The following is a 10,014-nucleotide window of genomic DNA, read 5'->3' on the forward strand; positions in this document are numbered from 1 at the left end:
CTTTGGTACTCTGTCCCCTCAGTGCCCAAAGACCCACCAAAGAATGTGACCCTGGAAGTTTTCCCAGAGGTGGTGACCCGTGTGATGGTGACCTTCACCCCCCCAGAGGAACCCAATGGAAACATCATCGTCTACTCGGCGCACGTCTACGAAAAGGACAAGCTGGTCATGACCGTCTATCTGAATGTAAACCAAACACAGAATGGCACGCTGACGGCTATGATAAATGGCCTGAAGGGAGGACACATCTACACCATACGGGTGAGGAGCAAACACGTACACGACACACGGGGTCACACACTCTCATTGGTCACACACCTACGACACACAGGGTCACACACTCTCATTGGTCACACACCTACAGCCATCAACAGCTCCACTCAGTCCCTCCAGCACTCCACAACTCGTATGACCTCAACCAGTTCTGACAGCCATATACATTACCATCATCTGTCTGTCTGTCTCTTTATCACTCTTCTGCCTTCATTCCTTCTTTCTGTCTGTCTGTTTCTAGATTGCAGCAGAGAATGGGGCTGGTAAAAGCCCGCTCAGCCCAGAAGTCCTTATAGCAACAGGGATAACAGGTACATCTACCCTGCCGACATACTATAGGTAGCCATTGTAGAGGTCCCATTTTTTGTGTGCAGCACTGCTGGCAAAGTGTTTATCCTTCTCTGCTGTACCAGTGCAGGAAAGAGGCAAGATGGAGGATTGCTGCTACACAGTTTTACTGCACAGGACACTATGACTGTGCAAGCCTAGATAGATACTGGAGTTGTTCCCACACGGACTGCAAATATACCGCAGTAATATTGATAGATCTGTGTGCAGGGGCAGACTGGGATCATAATTCAGGCCGGGCATTAGATACCAAGCAGGCCAGGCCGATACGGGCCAACGCGCGTGGCGGCGTCCGAAGGGCGGCGGCGAAAAATTTCTAAAGCCCAATTTGGGCCAAGTCCAATTTTACAATGAGATGCACCCACTTTAACCCTGAATAAAGTAATAAACCACTAGTAAACCAGTAGGCGGCGCCTGGCCTGCTGTTCAGTGAGTGGCCTGACTGCGGGCACCATTTTTTTTTTTTTTTTTTGCAGGCCAGGCCACCGGGCATTTGCCCGACGTGCCCGATTATGCAGTCCGCGCCTGTCTGTGTTGATCTTTGTGAGGTACAGTTTTACTGTGACTGTTCAGAGCAGCAGCATGTTTGTCATGTTGTACTGTATAAATCTGACAGCACTAAAACCACCTCATCACACATACCTCCACACAACCTGTGTGTGTGTGTGTGTGTGTGTGTGTGTGTGTATGTGTGTGTGTGTGTGTGTGTGTGTGTGTGTGTATGTGTGTGTGTATGTGTGTGTGTGTGTGTGTGTGTGTGTGTGTGTGTGTGTGTGTGTGTGTGTGCGTGCGTGCGTGCGTGCGTGCGTGCGTGCGTGCGTGCGTGTGTGTTCCAGCCCCGGCCAAGCCAATCCAAAAACCTCAGGCAGCGCTGGGTAGTGGAGGAGTTGCCATGGTAACCCACAGGAGCATCACCATCTTCATGCCTGCCTGTTTCTATAGCGACGACAATGGGCCGATCGATAACATTCGGGTCATCGTGGCCGAGTCAGGGGGTATGATTCCACATAAACATTGACAACCATCACTTTTATTTCAATCTTTTTGGCCCCACGCTTAAGGGAACACGCCAACATTTTTGGGAGATTCGCCTATTTGCCATCTTCTCGATAGTAAGATGAGAATATAGATGCCCCTCTCTTCTCTGTGCGTGTACGGTAGTAGAAAAATAGCGAGCGCTAGTTAGCTTAGCACAATGAATGGTAGTCAATGGTACTAGCTAGCCTACCCCCGTTAACATGAGCAAAAACGAAAACAAACAAAGAGAAGGGTGGGGGGGCGGGGGCATAAAATGCTTCCATACTGCTCACCTGGCATAATCCAAGTCTCCACAAGCCCTGAGATGTAAATACGTCATTTACACCCTGGTTTTAGCTGAAATCAGCACCGTAGCCAGGTGCTGGTGGAAATGGTACACTTCCATTGACTACCATTCATTGTGCTAAGCTAACTAGTGCTTGCTGTTTTTCTACTACTGTACATGCAGAAGAGAAGGGTATCTATCTTCTCATCTTACTATAGACCTTATTCGCTAACCCTGGACGGCACCATATTGTTGACATACCGTCCTGCGCGCACACAGCGCTGCAGCTGACAACTAGTAACAGCCTTATTGTCGTTTCTGTTCCATTACAAAATAGCGATGGTAATGGACAGCAATAAAACCCCCACAGATGTCATTTGTATGCTGCCGTTAATGCCTGTAATAAATAAACAAAAGAACGAGGTGAACAGACTTTGCTGTGAGGAGCTGTCAGAAAGTTTCACCTGTCTCTCCCAACTATCCACACACCTCTCCTGTGCTGCGGACGTATCCCCAGTCTCGCTCCCTTCACGTCTGTGGACGGTAGAGATAGAAACAAACCACGGGGACTTTATTGCTGTCATTACTACAGCCACGTGTAACGCAGGTCATCATCCGAACACAACAGGAACGATACAGGTAACGCTAACAGCGGCTAGCTTCCTATAAACGCTGCTCCACATAGGCTGTCACTTGAAAGTGGCGTGCCAGTACGTGAGTGACGTCAATCGAATAAGGTCTATAGAGACACTGCATGAAATAGGCCACGGCCATCACGGGGGAAGCTCTCCATTCACTTCCATACACCAGCATCATTTTCCTTGAAGTAAACATAGCTAAAAGCTGTAGTGTGGTGGGCTGCGCAGACAACAAATGTAAAAAAATCTGCAATTAAAGTTTTTTTGTACTGCCGAGCAAAATTGCCGAGAATTGGTGAGAAGAAAAATGTGGATCTACCTGTCAGGAAGTAAGTGCCAGGATTGGGGTGGGGGAGTTTTTGTTTTCCCCCGTTTTGGGCATGGTTTCTGAATGATGACGTGCTCCGCAGTGTCTCTATCGGGAAGATGACAAATAGGCAAATTTCCTAAAATGTTGGCATGTTCCTTTAAAAAGGGTGTTAATTGTAACACATTTATGTGTCTCCTTTGGGTCAAACCATACTTGTTACTTTTCAACACAACATGTTAATGACAATATATTTTAACACAACATGTGTTGTTGTTACAGTAACGGTGAGTGTTGTCCCAAAGAAGATACACAGATGTGTTAAAAATGACACATCCTTTTTAGGAGTGTACCAGTATAGGCCGTTAAAGTTAGATGAAGACATTTTAAACCAAAACTTGAATGTTGCCTAAGCTCACAAAAGAGCAAAATTAAGTTAAAAACCAAGGAGCATAATGTCAGCAGAAATGTGAACCCTGTGGCTCATACCCGCTCTAACTTCCTTCCTGTCACAGTAAAGGACAGCAAGGACCTGACTGATTGGAAGCACGCTTACGTGAGTCCCGCCCCTTACCTGACGGACGAGGGGTTCCTTAACCCGCTGTGTCTAAACAGCAGAGACACACACAGGGATGCACGCAACGTCTTCAGAGAAGGGCATCGTGCGTCTGTCACATACGACGACACGTATGTGATCGGAGAGAATGATTTTTGTATGGAAGAGGGCAACACTAACGAGTACTGCAACGGACCTCTGAAGCCTAACACTGACTATGTGTGAGTACCCCCCCCACACACACACACACACACACACACTGATTAAAACCAACATTGTACGTGTGAGTGTTGTGGAAATGCAGTCCCTGACATTGCCCCGCCTGTTGTTCAATATTCATTCAAATATTCAAGGTTTAAGTTCAGAGCCACCAACATCAAGGGACAGTACACAGACTCTGAGTATTCTGATATTGTCCAAACTGCAGGTAAATACCATCATCCCTCATCTCTACTCACTAAACCCCAAACTCACATCTTTGTACCAAAAAAAAAAAAAAAACATCTATTATTGGCTGAACTTATGTGATGCCGGGTGATGTCACCACTTGCTGTACTCTTAAGCTGCCATCTCATCTTTCTCCTCTCCCTCTCTGCAGTGGATGGGCTGTTGACCAGAGATGAGCAGATCATTCTGGGTGTGGTCCTCTCCGTCTCATTGGCTCTGTTGCTCATCATGATCATCTATGCCTCAGTCAGGTAAGACCGCCATCATGTATTGACCAAACCCCCCGCACCAATCTTTCAAGGCACAGTGTTACGACCATGATAACATGTGTTTTGATTGATTTGATGCTCCTCATCAAATGTCAGGGTCCACCAACGTAAGAAAGAGGGCGGGACCTACTCACCCAGAGAGGCCGAGATCATAGAGACCAAGTATAAACTGGACCAGTTGATCGCTGTGGCCGACCTGGAGCTGAAAGAAGAGAAACTCAACCGGTTAGTCTATGTTTCTGTGTCAAAGCCATACTGTGTACATACAGACAGTCAATGAAAAAGCAACATTAGTTACGTTAACTTAACACTGATATCACATCCAGGTGCGCAGCGGTTTAATCTGGGCACACACTACAACACTTACGGGTCTGTTTAACTATCCCTGACAAGATTTTGAGATCTAGGAGAAAAATCACCATGTGGGGGCCGATTCGGTGCACACACCTGTCAACACAAAATCAGCAAGCCTCTTGTAGTGTGAGATATGTAATAAGGAAAGCATGCAGGCAGAAGAGGTGGAAACTACAAAACACATGTATAATTCAGATCCAGCTCTCTGCAGAACAGACATGCCCTCTTACACATTTGGCATCTAGTCCTCTTCTTTTTTCTTTTTCAGCATAAATGAGCACAAACAGAGACACTGCGGCATCATTCAGAAACCACGCCCAAAACGGGGGGAAACAAAAACTCCCCACCCAATAGAGAGACTGCGTAACGCGTCATCATTCAGAAGCCACGCCCAAGACGGGGGAAAACAGAAACCCCCCCTCCAATCCTGGCGTTCTCCTATGCCGCGTGCATGGTTGCGTGTTGCACAAAAAGATTGTATATACGGAAGATGAACACTCCAACTTACTTCCTTGACAGCTAGATCCACATTTTTCTTCTCGCCAATTCTCAATGGCTTCCTTGTTTTGCTCAGGAGTACAAAAAAACTTTAACTGCCGATTTTTTACATTTGTTGTCTGCGCAGCCCACCACACAACAGCTTTTAGCTATGTTTAATTCAAGGAAAATGACGCTGGTGTGTGGAAATGAACGGAGCTTTTCTCCCGTGATGGGCGTGGCCTATTTCATGCAGTGTCTCTATCCTGGCGTTCTCCTACAGCAGTGATACTCAACTTGCGGCCCGTGGGCCACAGGCGGCCCGCGAAGGATTTTTTTTTTTTTTTTTTACAGTGCACCTGAAGGCAGCATGCAAGATACCCGCTGAATAAGTGTTCAAATGTTCATGTCATTCTGGCCAATACTCCACTTCTGTTATAGCATTTCAGTCTGGAATATGGAATATCTTTCAATAATATGATTTAGCTGCTAAATTGTCAAATACCGCCGTCTGCTCGCTACCAAGGCACTTATGTATGTACTACTTAACCTAACTAACTTAACCTAACTAACTATCCGGTGTGCACAACATTGTCACACTAAACTCCGGCGGACACCCCAAAAACCTACAATCCGCTACAGAAAAATGTATATTGTTTGTTTATTAACTGGCCTCTGGCCTTCTATCATTTCACGAAAGTGGCCCCCGGGCAAAGCAAGTTGAGTATCCCTGTCTTACAGTATGTCACGTGCATGGTGGTCGCGTGTTGCACACAAAGATCATATATATGGAACATGAACACTCCAACTTATTTCACTGACAACTAGATTCATATTTTTTCTTCTCGCCAATTCTCAATGGCTTCCTTGTTTTGCTCGGGAGTACAAAAAAACTTGAATTGGCGATTTGGTACATTTGTTACGCAGCCCACCACACAACAGCTTTTAGCTATGTTTAATTCAAGGAAAATGACGCTGGTGTGTGGAAGTGAACGGAGAGCTTCCCCCCGTGATGGGCGTGGCCTATTTCATGCAGTGTCTCTATAATACAATAAGTGCTGTAAACTGAAGCTCCATTTTTGCACAAGCAAGTGAAAAAGAGTTACATTTTGTGTTTGTTCAACGGTCCTTCATGAGCAAATCCAAGTGAAGAATCTCTTAATGCCTCTGCCATATTGTTTAGTGTGTGCGCCTCTACATCGGAAAGATGAGAAACTATGTGAAAGGAAGTTGTTGAATATGAGGAGTACGGAGATTTTCGGTTTTTGACAGTCACATAGTTTGCGCTCAGAGTTTCCAGCTGTCTTATGAATTGAGTCAGACTGGGTTTAGGACAGTGTGTGCGGCGCGCCTGCCTCTGCCTTCCTGTTCTGCTGTGACCGCCTCAGACACTGAGCTGAGTTCCTTCACTTCACACTGTGCACAAATGAAAGGATTCATTACAAAATGACATCACCATTAAAAAATAATTACACCCACTCTCCCATATTGACTGCTGACATGAAAGTAATCACATTATGGACGAGTATTGAAGTTAGCAGTCAACTTAAGACATTAAAATACGGGGGGGGGGAGACAGAATAATTTGTGTTTTTCAACTATTGGCTGGTGTATATCTTTAATCTTTTCCTAAATGTATATATAGCGTTTGGGAGTGAAACCCTTCAGATATAAACAGCCTCTCTCTAGGTATACAGTGTGATGTACAGTCAGTGTCAATACTGTAACTCTCATTTTCACTCACATGAATGCTACAAATAACTTATGATACCTTTGCTATGCCTGCACTTGACGTGTGAACACACAGACATTGGCCAGCCCGTGCAGGTGCTTTGCTGTTCTCTCACTCAGCGCTCTCTTCCACCAGGTATTCTTCCTTCTTCTTTAGACGGAAAGAGATATATGTCATCCAGTAAGTGGGTTTGGTCTGTGTGTGTAGTACCGTGTTTTGATGCTTGTGTTAAGTAATCCATCCGTGTGTGTTGTTGTTGTTGTTGTTGTTGTGATAAGCCCTTGTTGGAGTGTGCGCATGACGTGCTGTTCACACACTTTTTGCTCTAGTCTAATTGGAATGAATCAGCAGCATCGGTGGCTCAGTGGTTAGCACTGTTGCCTCAAAGCAAGAAGGTCCCGGGTTCGAAGCCCAGTCTGTCCCAGGTCCTTTCTGTGTGGAGTTTTTTTTTTTTTTTTACCTTTATTTATACAGGGGGAGTCTCACTGAGAGCAATGCTCTCTTTTTCAGGAGCGCCCTGTTCACATTCACACACACATTCATACCTGGAAGCTGACCAGTACAACCACAGTCTGATCTGTTGGCCACTGAGCAGCTCCACTGGAGCAGTTGGGGTTAAGGGCCTTGCTCAAGGGCACATCAGTGGTGGTAATGAGGGAGGGGCAAGCGCTGCCTTTTCGCTTTCCTCACCCAGATTTATCCTGCCGGTCCCGGGGATTGAACCGACGACCTTCCGGTCACAAGCTCGCTTCTCTAACCATTCGGCCACCACCGTTTGCATGTTCTGTGTGGTTTGCTCCAGTTTCCTCCCTCCATCCAAGACATGTATGTTAGGTTTAATAACTCCTGTCAGTGTCCCTGACCAAAGGCACTGGCAATCGAACTGGAGTTGGTCCCCTCCCGGGCGCTGCACTGCAGCTGCCCACTGCTCTTAGTTCCAGGAAGGTTCCTACAGGATGGGTCAAATGCAGAGGATGAATTTCCCCCACGGGGACACTCAAGGATAACTTAGTTCAACTTAACAGTGGTTTCCCTACAGGGTGTGCTCGTTGGCTCACAGCAGCTACAAAGCTATACTGATTACTGACATCCTTTTAAATGGTTTACTCGCTCACTTGTTTAAAGTGTTTTGAAGGTTCAGCAGTGTTGGAGGGCACACATCTTCGGCTTTATCTCTAGCTGACGATGTGCATGGCTGCTGGTCTTCAGACATGAAAAGAAAAAAGGCAAAAGCACACAGCGATACCCAGCTGCCTCAGTCAGCGCCTTTTTGCACATTCTTTCAGAGTGCAACATCAAAGTCAGTCTGTCAGAGGATCGGATGAAGAAAACAACAACGCCAAAACTTCCTGGCTTGAACACACACGCAGTATACCATGACAGAAATACCAATAATTCATGGACAGAAATACTGCACTGCACAACGTGTTTATGGTTTTTGATGTGTTTATTGTGCCGCCGTTTCAGTTTGCTCGTTCTGTGTGATAGTTCAACAATTATGCTTGATTCTCACGGTTCGTTTTTGCTGTCTATTTTTGTCCAGGCTTCTCAGCTACAGAAAATCCCTCAAGTAAGTCATCCAATATTAAGAGTCTATTTATGTAGCTGCAGTAGTATATATTTCATGTATTCCATGTGCAACCTAGAAGAAATTGACAGTAAATAGCCTATGGGTTTTGTACATCTCTCTCTCTCTCATCTGCTCTGTCAGGCCAGTCAATAAGAAGTCTTTCCTTCAGCATGTGGAGGATCTGTGTGCCAACGAAAATGCCAAGTTCCAGGAAGAGTTTGCGGTAAGTGTCCCTCAAATCTGACCTTTTTTCTTTACCCCTTGTCACTGTGTGTGTGTGTGTGTGTGTGTGTGTGTGTGTGTGTGTGTGTGTGTGTGTGTGTGTGTGTGTGTGTGTGTGTGTGTGTGTGTGTATGTGTGTGTTTCATGTGTGTAGTGTACTGACGTGTTAAGCCTCTCCTCCCCAGGAGCTCCCCAAGCTGCTGCAGGACCTGGCCACTTCAGACGCTGATCTGCCCTGGAACCGATCCAAGAACCGCTTCAACAACATCAAACCCTGTGAGTGAAATCAGCCTCCCAGTCAAGTTTGCATTGCTAAGGGGACACCTGCCTTGATGCGATAGCAAGACTGAAAATTAGCTTCCAATAATTTCTAGCTGTATTGTTGCTATAATATCCACTGTGCATATAAAGCAAGTTTATACAGCATTTCACATTTTCCTGATCTTTTCGCATTTCGTGCACATTGTGTCCAGATAATAACAACCGGGTGAAGTTGCTGTCTCAACCAGGCATGCCAGGCTCTGACTACATCAACGCCAGCTTCATCTCAGTAAGTAGCAGCTATCAGCTGCTAAAAGCCCAGCAGTTAGCCTGGAGGCTATCAGCTGCTAAGAGCCCAGCTGTTAGCATGGAGGCTATCAGCTGCTAAAAGCCCAGCGGTTAGCCTGAAGGCTATCAGCAGCTAAAATCCCAGCTGTTAGCCTGGAAGCTATCAGCTGCTAAAAGCCCAGCTGTTAGCCTGGAGGCTATCCGCTGCTAAAAGCCCAGCGGTTAGCCTAGAGGCTATCAGCTGCTAAAAGCCGAGCGGTTAGCCTGGAGGCTATCAGCTGCTAAAAGCCCAGCTGTTAGCCTGGAGGCTGTCAGCTGCTAAAAGCCCAGCTGTTAGCCTGGAGGCTATCAGCTGCTAAAAGCCAGCAGTTAGCCTGGAGGCTATAAGCTGCTAAAAGCCCAGCGGTTAGCCTGGACACTATCAGCTGCTAAAAGCCCAGCTGTTAGCCTGGAGGCTATCAGCTGCTAAAATCCAGCAGTTAGCCTGGAGGCTATAAGCTGCTAAAAGCCCAGCTGTTAGCCTGGAGGCTGTCAGCTGCTAAAAGCCCAGCGGTTAGCCTGGAGGCTATCTAGCTGCTAAAAGCCCAGCGGTTAGCCTGGAGCCTATCTAGCTGCTAAAAGCCCAGCGGTTAGCCTGGAGGCTATTGGCTGCTAAAAGCCCAGCTGTTAGCCTGGAGGCTATCAGCTGGAGGCTATTAGCCTGGAGGCTATCAGCTGCTAAAAGCCCAGCGGTTAGCCTGGAGGCTATCAGCTGCTAAAAGCCCAGCGGTTAGCCTGGAGGCTATCGGCTGCTAAAAGCCCAGCGGTTAGCCTGCAGGTTGTCAGCTGCTAAAAGCCCAGCTGTTAGCCTGCAGGTTGTCAGCTGCTAAAAGCCCAGCTGTTAGCCTGCAGGTTGTCAGCTGCTAAAAGCCCAGCGGTTAGCCTGGTGGATTTGAGTCATTAGAAGGTTATGACACCAGTTATGCAGAC

The 10,014-nt window shown here is 46.7% G+C and overlaps 1 protein-coding gene across 1 annotated transcript in view; it reads left to right on the top strand.

Annotated features, from left to right (window-relative positions):
* The window catches only part of ptprq (protein tyrosine phosphatase receptor type Q), a gene marked incomplete at both ends in the record, with an annotated part of 64,881 nt that overhangs the window by 50,183 nt on the left and 4,684 nt on the right, over positions 1-10,014 (top strand). Inside the window, 12 exons of the mRNA XM_083654809.1 lie at positions 23-261; positions 515-584; positions 1,458-1,616; positions 3,385-3,646; positions 3,779-3,852; positions 4,024-4,123; positions 4,238-4,366; positions 6,840-6,884; positions 8,248-8,274; positions 8,416-8,497; positions 8,682-8,772; positions 8,970-9,046. Of these exons, the coding sequence (XP_083510935.1) occupies positions 23-261; positions 515-584; positions 1,458-1,616; positions 3,385-3,646; positions 3,779-3,852; positions 4,024-4,123; positions 4,238-4,366; positions 6,840-6,884; positions 8,248-8,274; positions 8,416-8,497; positions 8,682-8,772; positions 8,970-9,046 (1,355 nt within the window). The remainder of the gene's footprint in view (positions 1-22; positions 262-514; positions 585-1,457; positions 1,617-3,384; positions 3,647-3,778; positions 3,853-4,023; positions 4,124-4,237; positions 4,367-6,839; positions 6,885-8,247; positions 8,275-8,415; positions 8,498-8,681; positions 8,773-8,969; positions 9,047-10,014) is intronic.

This window comes from Poromitra crassiceps (genome assembly GCF_964638095.1).
Source record: "Poromitra crassiceps genome assembly, chromosome: 18".
NCBI classification, from domain to species: domain Eukaryota; kingdom Metazoa; phylum Chordata; class Actinopteri; order Beryciformes; family Melamphaidae; genus Poromitra; species Poromitra crassiceps.